This window comes from Macrotis lagotis, chromosome 2 (assembly GCF_037893015.1).
Source record: "Macrotis lagotis isolate mMagLag1 chromosome 2, bilby.v1.9.chrom.fasta, whole genome shotgun sequence".
NCBI classification, from domain to species: Eukaryota; Metazoa; Chordata; class Mammalia; order Peramelemorphia; family Peramelidae; genus Macrotis; species Macrotis lagotis.
Window position 1 is genome coordinate 30054961 of NC_133659.1, and position 19130 is coordinate 30074090.

Sequence of the window (19130 nt, forward strand, 5' to 3'; positions counted from 1 at the left end):
GCAGAGAATGCCAGAGAGCTGACATTTTCATCTGATTCAACCTGATTTTTTTGAACACAGCTGTGCACATTCCCAACCCTGCCAGAGACTGATCTACTATCATGTCCACCTGCCATTTTTGTCAACTGTTCCCCCACTTCACCTGCTTCCACTGGGCCTCCTACAATGGCAACCACATAGAGGCAGATGGGAGTGGGAGTCTCTGACCCCCAGAATCCAGCAGCTAGGAATTTCTTAGAGGCTTGATTTCTCTTTGGTCTCTCCCCTTCTTGGCTGTCTCTTCCAAAGGCCTGGCCTGACCAGGGGGACTTTAGCCCTGGAGGCAGGACCAAGGTGAATTAAGTTACCTAATGCAGGTATGTGTCCATCAGCAGGTGGCCCCAGCCCAACTCTTTCACCCAAAGGCTCATGGTTAACAGGACTCCGCCAGTTTAACATATCTTTTTCTTCCCCTCATGCTTCAAGGTTGGGACCATGTTGAAATATTCATTCCATCTATGAATGTCTTAGTGCCATAAGACAGCAGGGGGTGAGACCCTAGCAGCCTAATAAAGTTGCTTGTACATCGCGGCTTGGCCCAAAGCCTGGCTCTGTTGGCTGATCTGCAGCTGGGCCTGGTTTATGAGCTCAAGTGTGGGGAGCCGGCACACCCCCCCATCAACATTGGCAGCCCTCAAGTGACAGCCCGGTTAACTGTCCCAGCTCTGACTCAGAGGACTAGTTTATTCTGGCTTCACTGATCCTGCTCTGAATTCCTCCTCTTGGCTGATGTTCCAGGCCCTGCAGGATAGGAGGGACGTGAGCTAAATTGGGGCCCTATGTGTCTTGACCCCAGACCAAATCTGTCTTTTTTTCATGTTCCTCTCTGGCTCGTGCTCCATAGCCCAGCACATTGGACTCATTGCTCTTCTTCATGAAGCACCATCTCTGGCTTATGCACCCTCCATGTCTGCCATCCATGCCCTCCTCACCTTCCCCTGGTGGAATCCTTCCCTCTCTTCAGAGGTTTTTTAGCTTCAATGCTAAATCCAAGATTGGATGCTTCCTCCTTCCTAAAGCTTTCTCTCCCAAATGAAACCATTTTCTCTATCTTCTAATTCTTCTCTAGGACTTGATCTGATTTCTTACCCCCTAGAAGATTGGAAAATCTCAGAGAGCAGAGAATGTTTATTTTTGCCTTCCTCTCCCCAGCACTTAGTAAGATTTTTTACCTAGTAGGCCCTTTAATAAATGCTTGCTCATCCAGAGGAGGGATACCAGGATAGTGAGTAGCCAAGATATCACATCACGTCAAAGAAACCACCCAAAGGATAGTGCCCAAGGGAGAGTCCTAGAGACCAGGATATATGGAGAACCTAGGAAAATGGAACTGGAGATGCTTATTTAGAGAAGAGAAGGTTCAGGGGAACATGAGAGCCATCTTCAAGCACATGCAGGGCAGTCACATGGAAGAGGCACCATCCTTGTTTGGTTTGACCTTGGGGGTTAAACTTGGAACAGTAGAGTACAGATTAAGGTTGGATAGTAGGAATGGGGAGGCAGTAGGGCTCTTCCTCCCTGGAGGCCTTCCAGCAGAGGCTAGGAGACGTTTGTTAAATCACTCCCCCGTTTCTACACCCCAGTTTCTCCATCTGAAAAATGAAGGGATGTCCTATAAGTCTCTTCCAATTATTTAGCTATTTATTCTATGTTCCATCTCTGATATTGGACTCTGAGGCAATGAGACAGTATAGTGGCTACAACTGGACTAGAAATTAAGAAGAGCTTAATTCAAATTCAGCGCCAGCCACTTACTAGCTGTGTGAGCTGAGTCTCACTTTCTTCATCTAAAGAATGAGGAGCATCTACCTCAGCGTTTCTGTGAAGATAAAATGAGATCATATTTATAAAAGTCTTTGTAAAGGTTATAGCGCTATACAAATATTAATTTGCTACTAAGTGATAGACACACAGAAAATGGTAATGGCTTATATTGAACCCAAGTAAGGGGATAGTAAGACAACTCCTTGCTTCCCAGGAGTTCAGGCCACCTGGCCCAGGTGGAGAACATCCTCCAGTCCTGAAAGAGCTGGCAGGTTGACTCACTGAGCCGCTGTCCAAGATCTTTGAATGATCTTGGAAAATTGAAATGAATCAGGTTGGAGAAAGGCAATTCCCTCCTGCCTCATCAATTTTCAGAAAAGGGAGAAAAAAGAGTCTACCAAGTACAGCTGAGCATTTGGAAAAGGAAGCAGCCCTCATGAGGAGCCAACATTGTTTCACCAAGAGCCACTCGTGCCAAGCTAACCTCATTTCCCATTTCGACAGATTGTGGACCAATAGATCAGGGGAAACCCTGCAGCTATTGTTTAGCCTGCTTTTCACTTGAATCTTGACACAGTTTCCCCTGTGTTTCTTTTTGTGGAAAAAGTGGAGAGTTGTTATCTAGATGCTAGTCTAGTGAAGTGTGATCAGAAGTGGTTGAATGATTGGATCATTGATGGGAACCTGGGCTTGACCCTGGGCTGTTTCCCATTTTTATCAATGACTTGGAAAGAGGTCAAGAGTGTAGGCTTATTCATTTGTACATGGCTCAAAGCCTGGAGGGAGGGTTAGATGGATGAGAGAATCCAAAGGGATCTTGTCAGGCTAGGACACTTGGGCTGAATCTAATAAGAAAGACATTTAAGACATTGCATTTGGGTTCAAAAAAACAACTTCACAAGTACAAGATGAGGAGCTTTGGTTAGCCAACAGCTCATCTATAAACAGTGGCCTGCAAGCTGAGTGTGAGTCAGCAGTGGGAGAGGGAAGCCAAAAAACTTTGGACTCTTGGATCTTGGACTCAATTCAAAAAGAGAGAGTGAGTACAGAGGGAATAGTCTATTCAGTTCAGCTCCTTTCAATTCCACGTAGTTCAATTTCACACACATTTCTTGAGTGTCTACTGTATACAGTCTAGGGATACAAAACTCAAATTGAAGTAGCTAACACTCCAGGGTAGGGTGTTTGAATAATGAAGATGGTGGTGGTGGTGATGATGATGATGATGATGATGATGATGATGATGATGATGATGATGATAATGATGGCAATGATGAGGAGAAGGATGATGACATCTGATATTTCTATGGACACTGATAAACTAGGGATCATCCAATAGAAGGTACTAGAGTTTGTGAAGACTTCGAACATGTTTTTTTATGAGAACCAGTGGAAGGATCTGGGGATGGTTAGAAGAGAAGGCTTAGAGACTAGGCCTAGGAGAGGGTAGAATTTGTACCAGTTTGGGGGGGGGGGGGGGGCAGTTAAAGACAAATTGAGGTTTAGTATCATCCAACAATGGATGCAGATGTTGCAGCCTACCCCAAAGGTGGAAGGGTTCCCCCTTAAGGCAGTGGCTGGAAGAGGTCCCTTGGTCAGATATGCTATAAAAAGGGATTCTGGCTCTGCTGTGAATCTGAAATTCTGAGATTTTTGAGAGCTCTATCTGGGCCTTGACCTCCTTTGCAAAATGAGAATAATAACCTTTTCCCAGCCCACATGACAATATTATTAATAGGAAAGCTTCCTAAGAGTGGGCATTTTTTAATCATTCTGACTCCATCTTCCCAGAGACCTACAGTATCCAGACTGTGTGATAAGGATCCCTCAGGATGGTAGCTCAGAGGCCACCTTTACAGTAGAGTCTTAACCTACTGAAGTCTCCAGTCCTGGCTGTGCCACATATGTGTGATGGTGAGCAAAGAGGCTCCTTACTAAGCCTCGGTCTCCTTCTCTGCAAAATGGGATGCTAATCCTGCTGGTTCTCACCTCAGAGAGTTAGTGGGAAGCTGAAGGCCCTGGGAAATAGGAACTTTTGTTGGGCTGTCTGACAGAATCATCGGCAACTGAACCTTACTTTCCAGGGTCTCCTTGGGCCAGTGAAACCCAGAGCTGCTGTGTTTGCAGATCTTGCCTTCTCTGAAACCCAGCCCTCCCAGCCCCAGCTGGGCTGTAACCCAGAGCTTCCTGCAGGCAGGCAGACTGGCTTGCCAGCCCCAGCCGGAGCCCCCTCTACTACCACCACCACCACCAGCACCCCACCCACCCTCCCTCTCTCTTGCTGCCCACCCACCAGCCCAGAGCTATATTTTTTTCTTCCGTCTGGTTTTTTACATTTCCCAAGTTTTCTGAAAACTCAGCAAGTTCTGTGGGGTGACCCTAGCTCAGAAACAAAGGCAGCTTTCAGCTCCAATCCTACACACATATACATGCACACACCCACAGAGGCTTCTGGGTGCTGGGTGAGTCAGGGACTTGGGTTCCATGAGCTGGCTGGGTCCATCTCCAATCAAGACAAACAAAACAAGACAAATAAAGAAAGTCTTGGATTTGGAGACAAGTCCTGGCTCTGACTCAAGCTCAGCATGTCTCTTTTATTGCTTCAGACCTCAGTTTCCCCTTTTGTAAAAAAAGAAGTGCTTTGTCCCTAGGGTCCTTTGAGCACATCTTTTTCTTCCTTCCCTCCCTCCCTTGCTTCCCTCTTTCTCTCCTTACTCTTTCCCCTCCTTCCCTCTCTCCTTTCTTACCTTCTTCCTTCACTTCTTTCCTCCTTCCCTCTTTTTTCCCTTATTACCTCCTTCCTTTCCTCCTCCCTTCCTTCCCTCTTTCTATCCCTTTCTTTTTTCCTTCCTTCCCTCCTTCCCACCTATTATAAATGGCTTATGAATACTTAGTCCAGAGTGATTAAAGTAGTTTTTTTTTATTGATAGCTTAACAAAATGGCACATCTCTCTCAAGGTGGGAAAGAGGCAAGGAAATCCCCAAATGCTAGGACTTTTATACATTTTGAAAGACTTTGCTCCTCCCCCCTTCATGCCAGTCATAGGCTGGGGTCACAATCTAATGGATACATTGGTCCCCACACATTTTCTGCTTCCTCCTCATTATACTAATGAGCAAGAACAGCTATCTCCTGGAGCCTGAGCAAAGGAGAAGGTCAAGACTTTAGGTTAACTTAGAACTAGGTGGGGCTTACCTGGTCTAATCTCAGTTTTTGATCAGATTGAGGCCACTTGCCCATAGGCAAAAGTATTAGTAGAGCCCAGTCTTTGTAATGTGAACTAACAATTCTCCTTTCACATTCTTGTGGGACCCAAACACCCACATATTCCTCACACTTCCTACCTTCCTTTGCTCCTTCCATCCCTTCTTCCATCCTTCCTTTCCTCCTCCTTTCCTTCCATCTTTCTTTCCCTTTTTTTCACTTCTTTTTCCCTTCCTTTGCCTCTTTCCTCCTTCCCTCCTTCCTTTCCTTCTTCCATCCTTCCTTCCTTTCTTTTTGGATGGTTTTCAGGGTGACCCAACTCTTATCATGAGACATAATTTGAGTACTGACTAGGAGTTGGGAGGTCGGGTTCTTGACTCAATTCTTCCATGAATCTACTATGTGACTTTAAGCTCTTTCCTTGCCTTTTCTCTTCCCTCTACTATGGGGGGATGGAATCACAGACTCTTAGACCTAGTCTCCACCCCTCCCTCATTGTAGTGTACAATGCTTTGCGGTCCTTGCCTGGGGCAGAAAACATCCTAGTTATAGCTCTGCCTGTCCCTGAAGAAACAGGGGGAAGGGGAGCTTTTTATCATTTCTCCAACCTTACTCCTCTTTTTGACATTAATTTTCCATCTGTTGGACCATCATCACCCCATCTCTCATTTTCATAACCTTGATAGCTAGATGCTATCAGAGATCATGTTCTGGATTTGGAGTCAAGAAAACCTGAGTTCAAATCCCACTTCAGATACTTAGTAACTGTGAGACCCTAGGCAAATTACATAAATTTTTCTGCCTCAATTTCCTCATCTGTAAAATGTAAATGATAATAATAGCACCTATCTCTCAGAGAAGTTGGGAGGATCAAACAAGATAACATAGTTTTACAAACTTTAATATGTCATATAAATAATATGATGATGATGATGGTGGTGGTAGTGGTGGTGATGGTGGTGATGATGATCTTTGACTGTCCTGGAAAATCTCATCAGTTATCAGAGCCTGGTGCATCCCCTTTCCTTTCTCTGGTCCCATAGACAATACTCTCTTAAAGGCCCCTGTCGACGCCCACTGGCCAATTCCTGTCAGACTTTCCTGCCTCTATTATTCCCTCTCTTCCAGACTACTCTTGCTAATGCTCAGGCCAGGCTAGCTATGTCCCTTGTTCCCCACAGAACAGAAAGCATATGGTTCAGATCTATAGTCAGTGCTTGATGAGGTCTGCCTGTGTGTGAATAGCTCCCACAGGTAGAATGGTTGTGGCTAGCAGACCCTGCAGTTCTATGCATGCTGTTCCATCATGGGACAGCTTCTCACCAATTCTAATTCTTATCAGGGCTGACTTTGGACAGAAACATGCAATGAAAAGGGGGTTGAAAAACCAAAAGACTGGATGCTAAAAGTAGCACATTGAGTGCCAGGACCTTCTGGAAGAAGGAGTAGAAGCAGGAGCAGGAGCTAGAGTCCTTCTAAGGAGCCTTGCCTTGAGGGGAATGTGGGCCTCCCTTCCCAGGGAATCACAATCACAAAATCTCTGAGCTGGAGGTAACCTGAGAGGCATCTTCTCCTCTGATACTGAATCCTGTCTAGGCTCTATTTGGGAGAAAAATAAGATGAGAAGAATGGAGAACACTGAAGCATGAAGGACCCTTGAGGATCATCTAGGCTGCCCCAGTCCCATTTTACAGATAAGAAAAATGAGGACCAAAAGGAGAGGGGAGAGATTCGATCAGTGATACTTCCTAGAGGTTCCAGGAGAGGTGACCTAAGACACCCAAAAGATTTCTAACCCAGGACTATGTATCAGGTCTTCTTGCCCCTCCTTCACTTTCTCTACCTCCCTCCCCCACATTGCCATTGTGAATAGAAGTAGAAGACCCACCAGTGGGCCATGGAGTTATCATCTCAAAGCTAGAAGAGACCTCTGAGCATTCCCAGCTCAGCCCACCTCCTCTACAGTAGCCTTCATCTTGGAGAACTTTCAAGATAATTTGCTTAACTAACCTCTTTATTTTATACAGAGGTTTATTTTATACATGAGGATATTAAAGCCTAGAGAGGAGAAGTGAGTGGCCCAAGTGGTCAATAGCAAGGCAAGGTCTCCTGGGGGCTCCTTCTCTGCTTATATAATCTAGCTCCACTTCCATGAAAACGGGAATGTTAGGGATGGTCGACTTGCTTGCACAAGAGATCATCTGTTTACAGAAACCTTCCAGTGTTTATGTTCCTGCTCCCATGTGTCTGAGGTCCCAAGGCTGCTTCTCCCCTTCTTCGTTCCATGATTAATCGTTCCAATGGGATTATTCTCCCTGACATGGACTTAATGGGCCAACATCATTAATCCCCTGTGAGGTTAACCATATGTTTGGACATTTTTTAAAAAATAAACCATTAGTGGGCTTTTTTCCCCTTCCATGACCAAGAAGTCATGGCCCCCAGAGAATAAGGGTCAGACTTTGGAATGAGAGCCCTCCCAGAATCTCAGAGTGGAAAGGGACTTCAGGGACATGTCTGATCAGGAATCAGCTCTCTAATGGCCTTGAATGATAACTGCCCAGCTTCTGTTTGACATCTCCAAGGAGAGGGGGGGATACCAACCCCTGAGGATGACCATCCCACTCAGGAAGAACTCTAGTGATTAGGAAGAGCTTCCATGGTTTTGGTGCATGCTTCTTGTCAGAGTAGGACCTGGAAAGCAAAATTCTCTTCAAGTCCACCAAATGGATTTGAAAAATCAACTATCAATATGGTAGGATCTTGGCTTCTCATATCTTTTATGTGAGTAGAAGGATGAGAATCCGGTTTGAATGGTCTGCCTAACCCTCTCCATGGCTCCTCCAAAGATACCCTCTCTTTGTCTCCAAGACCCCCATGTTGACTATTCTTTGATATTGAACCAATCCCTAGGATCCTAGGATCATTGATCTGGACTGAGAAGGGACCAAAGAGGCCAACATCCTGCTTTTATACATGAGAGAAGTGAACTCATTAACTTAAGGTCCCACAAATAGCAAAGTGGCAGAAGGAAGACTTAAACTAGAGCCTCCTGACTCCAAATGCAATGCTCTTTCCATGTTCTGTCATATATTATAGGTAACTGTATTTTATCTCTTCTTTTCTTCTCCGCGGTCCATCTTGATTCGGACATCAGTGATGGAAGTGTCGTTCCTTTGAAACTCCCTGGGACAGAAGTAGGTGAGAAGACTGAGTTCTTTCTCCCTAATGGAGAACACTTTCTCCAGTGATGGAAGGGACAGTGATGATGCTGAGCCCTAGAAAGCCCTGATGGACTGGGTGACTTTGTCGGGACAGTCCTGCTAGAGGACAGGTCCCTGAGGCCTAGGGCATGGGAGAAGGCCAAGAACCAGAAGTCATTGATGGACATTTCAGGGCTGAATTATGAGGCTAGGGTGGATACAGGGTAGAGGGCTTCTAAGCTATGTTTTAGACTCAGGAGAGCATTAAGAGGGCACTAAAAGAGATGTATGATGTAATACAGAGAGGCCCAGAAATCAAGCCACCAAGGCTTGAGTTCAAATCTCAGACTCTGAGTAAATCACTTAACTCCCCTCAGACCTGATAGTAAAAGGGTCGAAGAGTGGTTCCTACCTCTCAGGGCTATTGTGAAGATCATATTAAATAATGTCTATAAATCATTTTGAAAACATAAAGCACCCACTACCGCCCCTTCACCTCCATCCCACTTTTTAAGGAAAGGAATAAGCATTTATGGTGGTGGTGGTGGTGGTGGTGGTGTTATAAGAGGGCCCTGAAATGGAGAAGAGTGGGCCAAGGGCAGCTAGAAACCCTGGGCTAAAGGGGAGGGGAAGACTTCCAAAGGGGAAAGAGGATATGGGGCAGGGCAGGGGAACTGAAGAGAAGAGTTTGGCTTGGGGGGTGAGGAAGCTAAGTAAATCAAAGGAAGGAGCCTGACCCCCCCCACCATAAACACATTGTTACCCCATCTCAGCCAATTGTCATCTTAGCCAATTGTCCTTATGATGGACCTGGAGATGTTCAGATTGTGGTCAGGTACCTCTTGTCTTTCCTGATGGGGCCTGGGAAGCACATGATGGGGTCACATATGAAGATGGGCACTAGGAATGGCTGCTCTTCTCTACATTATCCCTAGCTTACAAGGGAGGAGCCTGGATAGCACAGGGAGCATCACAAGGGCTTGATGGAGGGTTGTTCCTTCCAGGGCATGAAAATAGAGAAGGTTCCTCTCAGATCTATGTTCTCAAGTCCTTTCTAGCTCTGATATCCCCTGTTCTAAGACCCCTCGAGTTCTGACATCCCCTCTTCTCAGGCCCCTCCCAGATCTCATATCTCCTGTTTTATGACCCCTCCAAAATCTCACCACCTTTGCTCTTTTGTTCTAGGTCCCCTCTCATCTCTGACCTTCTTTGACTGGTCCCAGGCCTCTCCCTCAACTCTCTGCCCTTCTCCCCTCCTCTACCCTGGCATCCTTGAGTTCTACCCTCTCCAACTTCCCTTAGAAAACCCAGAGGTCTGTCCATCCATCCTTCCTTCCTCCCTTTCTCTGTGTCCCTGGCCCTGCCCAGGCTATTTACAGCAGCAGCAGCAGCTGGGGGGTGCTGCAGAATTAGCATTTGAAAGGAGCCCCTGCATTAATTTCAGACGGAACATAAATATGGGCTCAGGCCCCCTCTTCCCCAAGAGGAGACCGGAGCTTGCTCTTCTCACCAGTGAAGGGGAAACATGTGGGGGGGATTAGAGACAGTAATAGAGGCTTTCAGGGCCTGCCCTGGAAACATCTGGCCAGGCGCCCCTTCCGCGCCCCCACCCCCCCACCCCCAGTCCCCTGGCACTGTCTCTGCAATGACTGTTAATTGCCCCATTGTTCCCCTGGTCCCTTGCACAATTCTCTATTTCCATCTGTGGAGTCTTAGAAGGAACATGTCTTGTTTCTTATGAGTTCTTGCTACGAAACTCAAACTTCCAGGCTTCTGGGGCCAATAAGAAAAGAAGTGAACAATGATTCTTCTGGCAACACCTTCGATTAATTAATGACCGGCAGCAGTGATGTCGGATTTTGCCATCCACAGAAACACTTGATGGTCTATGAAGTCCATCCACTTTTTTCTCACTGGATCTTTCCAGATGTGGTCACTGATGCTCCGGACAGGGCGGTCCCACTGGATGACATGGATGCCAAGCATCCTCCAAGGGCACAGAGGTCAAAGCATCCTCTGGATACTGGGGTAGACAGCAGAGGATAACCAGTCTGCCACTAGGTGGCGCAGTGGTGCAAGTACTTAACTTGGACTAGGGAAGAGCTGAGTTTGAATCCTGATTCAGATAGTCAGCTGGTCAAGTCAAAATGAGGATCATAAAAACATGTCAGGTTGTTGGGGAATAATACAAATCTAAAGTTAATTATTGTTATTGCCCAAAGAAGCATCCCTTCTACCACACAGCCCCGAGCTTCCGCCTGGAGACTCTTGGGAATGGGGATCTCACTACCTCCTGTTCTGCTTTGGGATGAATCTTTCCTTACATCCATTCTTCCAAGACATACCTTCCATTTGAACTGATTGCCATGCCCCTGTTCCTTAGCAGATTGTCTTCAAGGGTATCTGGGGACAAAACCAAAATCCTCAGCTTATGGCCAGCCTGGTAAGACACTTAGGTGGCACAAGGACCTTCCCTGAGCTGAAATCAGCTTCTCTGAGTGTACCACAAGGTGAAGGCTGCTAGGTCAGTGCCAGGTTAGTGGAGGAGCAGAATGACCAAGGCTGGCCAAGAGGCAGACCTAAGAAAGTCCCAAAGAGCAAGAGGGAAGGATGGGATCTGGGGCAGCAAGGGGACCCATGGGCAGAAGCCAAATCTGAACTGTCCTAAATCATTCAGAGGCAGAAGAACAGGATAGAACAATCTGTTCTGCTTAAAGTAGGGAGAACTTGAGGGTCTGAGACTGAGTCCCCAGACTGAATGTGGCCAACCTCAGCCTCTGCTGCAGGAAGACCCTCTTAAGAGGCATCTAGACCCAGCTTAAGAGATCTAGAGGGAGAGAATCCAAGTCCAAATTATAGCTCTGCTACTTCCAAGGTGACCTATCTTTAGGCCCATAATAGGTACATCAATAAATGGTTGTGGACTTGATTTGACTGGATCCCAGTTAAGCCTCATCACTTCTCTAGGCCTTTCCCTCATGTATTATATGTGAGGACTGTTTAAGATGACCTTCTAGGGATCTTCCAACTTTTCCTAATCCCAATGCCTTCCATTTTATTTTTATTTACCTGTGTGCGGGTTGTTTTCTGTTGTATCGCCTCTTACTGGCAATAGTGAACTAAGTAGGGTTCGTGAGCAGGTTCTGCCATGATCAGGAGTGGGAAGTAGGTGCGTGATCAATTGGAGTAAGGAGAGACCAGCATCAGGGAGACCCAATCAGAAGCCTTTAAGAGTCCATGCAAGAGATGATGAGGACTGGCACTAGTATGTGTGTGTCTGTGTGAGCCGGGCCACAAAGATGGATGGATAGATAGAGATGGAATTAGCAGGAGCTGACAAGTGTTTGGAGGAGGTTCGAGGAGGGAAGTCTAGAGCCAGCCAGAGGATAGTGGTCACCATGGTTATCCTTCCCCAGCCCCCTGCATTCCCCCACTAGCCTCAGGTTTCACCCTGTTCCACCATCCCTACTCCCCCACAAGTCCCTCAGACTGCCCACATGGATAGTTTGTGGTTTCCACTTGAGCCTTTACCCAATCTCCTCCTTCCATTTCAGGAGGGAAAACCAATGCTGTGACTGTTGGGGCTTTCACAGTCAATCTAGGCCATACTGAAATTCTAGGTTGGTTTTATTCAAAAGAAGGGTGTAGACCTTCACAGTGGTTAATCAATGGACCCTGGGATTCAGGATCCTTAGAGATATTCACAAAGGAACTTGAAGGTTCTTTTTTTTTCCCAAAGGAGATGTATTATCCTGCACTTTGTTTTGGCTGACCTCAGAAGGAAGGAGTCACAAAGAGGTCAACTGAGGTTGGATATCAGGAGAAACTTCCCACCCATTGAAGCCATCTCAAGGGTTTTGCCTTGGTGTGTGGTGGGCTCCCCTTCCTTGGAGGTGTCCAAGTAGGGGCTGGGGAACGACTTGTCAGGTTGGTAGAGTAGAAATTCTTTTGTAGGTGGACTGATCTCTTAAGGGACTCCAAGTTCTGAGTGTTTGAGATTCAGTTGTTCTCACACTCTTCCTCCTCCCTCTTCCCACAGCTTCCCCTTTCCCTTACTCTAGAGCCCCCTGATCAGAATCATCACCCACTGAACCACCACTGGTTGGTTCAGTGATGACTGGGACAGGCCCCTCAGGGATCACCATCATCACACTCCTTTTCCTCAGCCCTGGTTCAAGTTACCCCATTCAACCCTTGGAAAGAGAAGGCTACCTGAGAAGGCATGGGGCTTTGTAGAAGATGGAAGAGACATCTCAAGACAGAGACCGAGGATCTTAGAACAGAGAATATTAGAGCTGGGGTGGGGGTGGGGGAATGCTAGAGAACATTAGGTCAACACTTTCATTTAAAGATGGGGAAACTGAGGTCAAGTCAGGGAAAGTGACTTCTCCAACCTCCTATGGAGTTACTTGAGTGGCAGAAGGGAGACTTGAACCCAGGACTTCTGTTTCATGCTATTCTTGCTGCCTGGGGATAAAGATCCTGAAAAAAAGGAACCTCAGAACTCCAAGGAGCACTGGTTGGGACCTGGGGATGAAGAAGTAATGACTGCCCTGTCCCTGGCCTCATGGAGCTTACAGGATGCAAGAAGGGGAAGCGATGGCATGTACAGAAATAGGTAGTTCGTGGGATCTGACATGAGCGGAGAGTTACAGGAAGGCTTCCTGGAAGAGCTTGAGGAAAGTCAGGGCCTTCAGCAGTTACAGTGTGAAGGAGGCCAGAAGAGGGAAAAGTCTGGTCCAGATGTCTGGCTATCGCTGGGATGCTGCTCCTCACTGAGCCTGGGCTAGCCTTGGAGCTAGGGGAAGGCCCTGGCCTGCCTCTATAGGAGGTGGCCCGGATCCATTCTGGGCCTGGGGCCAGGTCAGAGACAAGCAAAGCATTTCCAGTGCAGTCACAAGGGCTACCCTCATGTTCTTGGGGGAGTCCCAAAGATTTCCATCCATGGGCCAATGTCTCTCTCAGGGCCAAGTCACTTAGGCTTTCCATGCTCTGCCTCCTCCAAAGTTGAGAGGCCCTGGATGACTAGGGTTCAGAGGGAGAATCTCAACTGTGAGGGGTTTGTACCTGAACAGGGGACCCTTCTACAATAATATCCCCAGTGAGTGGCTTTCCAACCTTTACTTTGAACCTTCCAATGACAGAGAACTCATTACCTGATGAAACAGTACTTTAGACTTTTGAATACTCTCAGTGTGAGGGAGTTTTTTCCCCTTATGCCCACCCTGAATAATTTACCTCTCTGCCCCTTAGCCCTTCTCACATTTTCCCAAGGAACCAAGCAAAATTAAGTTCAGAAAAATGTCTTCCCACTTCAAGGATCTCCGGTATTGCCACTCTCTCTTTGGACCCAGATTTTGACCAGTCTTTGATTTAGGAAAACCTCTTTGAAAGCTGTTACATTTGAAAATAAAATCTGCTACATGAATTTATGCAAACATAGTTAGGTTGAGCTTTGCCATTCTCCTCCACCTGGAGGAGAATGGTAGCCAGAATGGTGAAGGAGTGGACCACTCCCCCTTTGGCCAGTCCAGTAGTGTACCCTTGGTCATCTCATGGCCAGACTCTCAGGTTTATGGCACAAATAGTCAGACATCATTGCAAAAGCCATCCAGAGCCAAGAGGACAAGATCTGAATTCTTGTTCTTCTGAAGAATGATATTGATTGTAATTTAAATAAATAATGTTCATTTTTATGGCTGTGCATACTTTCAGCTTTATAGAATGCATCCCTCACAATCACTTGGTGAGGTAGGGATAAAGGAGGTTATTATCCCTATTTTCCTGATGAGGAAACTGAGTTTCTAAGGTGAAGTGATTTACCTAGGTTCACAGAGTTAAGACCTGGAGCTAACACTCAAACCCAGGCCTTCTGCCTACAAACTGTCAACAACAGGAGATGAGAAAACTAAGACCCAGCAAATCTGTCAAGCCTTCCAGTCTTTCATGGTTAATAAAGGACAGAATACGAATTCTTTCAGCTGGCATTTGAGGTTCTCCATCACCAGGCTCATTTTCTTTCCCAGTTTTATGTCACTCTTTTCCAATGCACACAATCTGCATTCCTACTAAACTGATCCATGGGCTTCTCTTCCCTTCACTTGGCCGGCAATTCCTTTAGCCAAGGAAAATGAGCCAATTAAACTTCAAGGGATAGGGAACAAAATGGCCAATGAAGAGATATAAGAGCAAATAATAGGAGAGATAGGAGGAGAGAATTCCTGCCAACCCCATGACCTGCATCCAGGACTCCTCCAAGAATTGGCAGGATTTGTTTCTGAGCCATTGCCAGTGACCTATAAAAGATATTGGAGCAAAGCACCATCAGATTGGAGAAAGTCCAGTGATTCCTGAATTTTCAATAAATGGAAGAGACTGGAGTCTGCAGAAGATGGGCCAGTGGGCTTGACTTGGATTCCTTGCAAAATTCTAGAATGCATCATTAAAGGGATGGTTGATGAGTTCTCCTAAAGAAGTCATTGGAAAGAATGAGCCTGGCGTTTGATCCACATGGGATTCCACCTGATCTGGGATCTCATGGAATAAAAGGGAGTCATTAGGCCCTTGGAGCTGCATCCAGAATGGAAAACTGCCCCTCCCAGCCCCTGGCACCAGTATGGAAGGAAACAGGGACAGGAGCCTCTGAGAAAGAGGTGACCTGGAGGTCTCCAGGAGGAGCTCCCAAGCTTGACTTTGAAGGCTGAAGCCTAGGTTCAAGGTTGGCCATCGAATGGTGCCCCCACTGAGCTGCTCCTCCGATACCTCCTGGTGGCTGACCCTGAGATCTTAGCCCCAGCCTGAGAGGCCTAGAGCCTGGCACAATTTTTCTGGCATGCTGCTGGCTGTCTCCAGAAATACTTGCTCTGCAGGCGCTGCCAAGGCATGGGTAAATATTTGCTGCCCATTGTATACAGCCTGGGGGCTGGTATTTTCTTTGGCAAGCCCTTAAAGTGAACATGGCTTAAACAAGGAGCTGGGGGCACCTTTAATTAAACAGGTCTCCAAGGAGGCAGGAGGCAAGTTGCTTTGGTGCCTGAGGGGAGATTCCACAGCCTGTTCATCTGTGGTTTCTATAGATGGTCTATTCTAGGAAACTCCTGCATTGGTGCCAATTGGCTAATTGACATAACCCTACTCAGAACAAGGCCAGGGGCACAGGTTTGGTCCTTCTGATGATGCCCCAGCCTCATCTCAGCCCCTAGATATTTCCTGGTGCTCCAAGATATGGATGTTCTAGGGTGGCTTTGAGTGCTCATAATGATAGAGACGGTTCTTGGACTGAACTTAGAGCCAGAAGACCTGAGTTCTAGTTCTGCCTCTGTTTGATCCTGAGCAAGGCTCTGTCCTGAGCTGCAGAGAAAGTGTTGATCTTCCTTTCTGAGAGCTCCCTGGGATAGCCGACAGCTCACCCTTGTCTTCTTAGCCCCAGAGCCTAGGACAATTCCTGGTGTCTAGTGGGTAAATATAAAAATGAAAGATTTAGTAAGATAAGCTCACATTTATGATGCCCATTGGGGTCCCAGGATTTTGTGAGAATTCAATGGTGATGATGATGATGATGGTGGTGGTGGTGGTGGCAGTTATATTAATATCTAATACTATCCAAAATAACATCTAAAAATATTAAATAATGATAATATCTAAAATAATATCCAAATAATAATATCAAAAAAGTGCTGGTCTTCCTTGGGAAGTGAAATTTCATCATTACAAGAGTCCCCTATTCCAGCGATCTCACCAATCTGGTCCCTAGCCCCAATAACAAGGCCCAATTCTTTCACTCCTACAAAACACCTTCTAGACAACAGTCCTATAAAGGAGATAGAAGAATCATTGTCCTCATTTGACAGATTAGGAAACTGAAGAGTGAAGGGCTTGGCAGTGTTGACACATTTCTCCCACCAGACAAGAAGTCAGCCTGTATTAATGAAAACACTGGGCCCATAATGAGGGAGGAAGGATTAGGACAGAACTGAGAGAATGGGCAGGAGGAGCCAAGAGGCAGAGCCAGACTGGATCTTAGGGAAGTGGACCAAGAGTGAGCTGTTCAAAATGCAAAGAACTGCTTCAGGAGGTAGTGAGCTCCCTGTCCCTGGAAGTCATCGAGTGACTATTATAGCTGTTGGATCTCAAGGCCTATGATTTTGTGAAGGATTTCACTCTCCATTTCAATGCTACCTTTTTTTGTTGTACTTTCCCTGAGGTCATCCTTCAATGCCCTTGGGACTTCTTAATGAGCTGGGAAGCCCAGTAGTAGACGACCAGTTGGGCTCATTGACCAAGTACTCAGTCAATCGATAAGTATGGATTTACCAGGTACCAGGCCCTGCGTGAACTAAGCAGATACAAAAATAAAAGATATCTCCTCAAGGAGCTTCCAGTCTAATTACAATATGCACATGCATCAGTTTAGACAAAATAGGTACCAGATAAATGCCAGTAATTAGAAGGGGGAGGCTCTAGTGGCTGGTGGGCATCAGGAGAGGCTTCATGTCAGACAAAGGGGAGGAAGGAGAGAATTGTAGAGACAGCATCAGATTCTTCAAGTCCTAAAATAGTAAAGACTTGCAAGCTGTATCAGTCCTATGACTTTGGGCCAGTTACTTTCCCTCCCTGGCCTCAGTTTCCTTCTCTGTAAAAGTGAGAGGACCCAATGGTCTTTGAGGATCCTACCAGATCTTGACCCGTGACTCTCTCCCAGTGTCTGGCAAACAGGAGCTGCTGAATGAATGTTTATTGCCTATCACTTGCTTCCAAGGGACTTGAGGAGGGGTCACCGATGCTGGGAAGGGAAGGAGACTGCAGATTTTCTTTCCTCTTGCTATTTCAGGTCATTTCCTGGGAAACAACACTGTGATCGATGTCCTTCGCCAGGCCGGGTTCCAGGTGGAGCACACCCCACCAGGGAAAGCTGTTCACAGGTGAGGTGCCTTGGTTCCCTCTGCCTGGGGGCCTATGGTTTCCTAGTGTTGGTTGTCCTCCTGTGTGCTATGGCCCATGTCCAGGTTCTATGACAAAGTATGGAAATTTCAGGACTTCACGGGGAAATGACTTGACAGTAGCACACGGTAAGTCACTTCCAAAGCTAGGGCAATTCAAGTCACTTTAATCAATCCTTAGTGATTAACTCAGTTCAATAAGCCCTTAAGTGAATGAATGAAGAAAACAAATCATTGATTAATTATTCTTTGATTACTAGATCTCAGGAATACAAATACAAATGGAAAGACAGGCCCTGCCCTCTGGATGCTTACATTCTAATAGGAGAAGAGAATGACATATAAGAGAGGAGTTAGGGTTGGAGAGTGGGGTGTTGGGATGGGGGGGAGGGACAGCATGACTTGAAACAGTCTGATGGTGGCAAGCTGAGGCCAGGGCTCCCTGCTCAAAGCCCAGGATCCCATAGTCCATAATGTCAGTGTGCTGTTTGGGGAGGAGGAGGCCAGAGCGGGGAAGGGGGGCAGGCAGTGCGGTTCGGAGCTAGCCAAGAAATACTCCTATGAAACCATCCCTGGGATGAGCACAGGTGATTCGAGGCCAACAAAGTGGAAGGATTGCTTGGAAGGGAGCGAGTAGGAGCCTGGAGGTCATGGTGGGGAGCCTTGCTAGTAGTGGGGATGGCCAAGAAGGAGGACACGTTGGCTAGTGAGTTGGCCATAACTCATGGTTCCTGGACTCCCATGGTTATTGTGAGATGAATACTTTGTCATCCTTGGGGTGCCACCAAAAGGAGAGATGTGGAGAGAATTTATTATCTTTCAGTCACCCAGCAAGCATGCATTAAGCACCTCCTGTCTACCAGGGACTGTGTTAGTGCTAGGGCTACAGAGACAAAAATGACATAATTCTTGCCCTCCCAGAGGGTGATCCCCTACCAGCCCCATTTGACAGATGAATCCCAGAGAGGTGAGAATACTTGAGCAGGCTCACCCTTTCACAATAATGATCGGAGCCTAGATTTCAAACCCGAGTTGGTATTAGAGAACTTGAGTTCAGACACTAGGTGATCTTGGACAACCTGCCTCCTCTCTTTGGGCCTCAGTTTCTTCATTTGTAAAATGATATTATGGGACTAGAGATGACCTCTAAAGTTCCTTTAATCCAAACCTTGGTTCTCCATTTCTCCATTTCCCTCCGTCCGCCCTTTTCCAATTTCCCTCCTCAGATTGTTCTGTGGGGCATTGGGAGGGAGGCCCTGGTGGGACGGCAGCTGTTTCTCGGTCAGGAGGAGTCACTGGCTTCAGAGTGTTCTCTCTCCTCCCCACTCCCGGAATTTTCTTTGTCCCTATTCCCCCAGCCCCTCCCCTGAACAGCCAGAGTTGAACTGGCTGAAGTCCAGGTCATCTCTCCTCTTCAGAGATTCCATTCCCCTGATGACCTGGATGGGCCCAGAGACCCCCACAGTCACTCAGGACCCAGGCTGGAATGTCAGAGCAAACTGTATTCTGTCTAAGAGTGGAGGGTCCCGAAGGATTCTGGGAAGCCCCAGAACAATACCAGACTATCTGTGGGCACAGGTGTTACCAGAGCAGCTCCTTTTGTCCAGAGACTTTGAATTAGGGCCCCAGCAGCTGCCTGCCATCACCCGGCCTTGACTGGCCAAACCTGGGCAGCCGGAGATGGGAAGGAAGAATTCATCCTCCATTTTTCTTCTAAAATGAGAAAAAGAGAACTCAGAGGGCAGGGGGAGGTCAGGAGGCCAGGCTGCCAGGAGGAGGAGGGAGGAGCCCAGAGCAAGCCTCCCCAGGCTTCCAAGTTAGATGGAGCCATGGAGGAGGACTTGAGATGACCATGCTCAACAGCTTCATTTTTCAAAGGAAGAAACTGAGGTACCGAGAAGTCAATTCACTACCTTGGTCTTGCAAGTTCAATATGAGCCTACCAGCGGTGGGGACCAAGACAGCTAATAGTGCCCTGAT

At 46.9% G+C, this 19130-nt stretch overlaps 1 protein-coding gene across 3 annotated transcripts in view; it reads left to right on the top strand.

Moving 5' to 3' along the window:
- TRABD2B (TraB domain containing 2B) overlaps positions 1-19130 on the top strand; it is a 247764-nt gene that overhangs the window by 195148 nt on the left and 33486 nt on the right. For all 3 annotated transcript variants that reach the window (XM_074221495.1, XM_074221494.1, XM_074221493.1), the window contains exon 5: positions 17042-17132. In XM_074221495.1, the coding sequence (XP_074077596.1) occupies positions 17042-17132 (91 nt within the window). The remainder of the gene's footprint in view (positions 1-17041; positions 17133-19130) is intronic.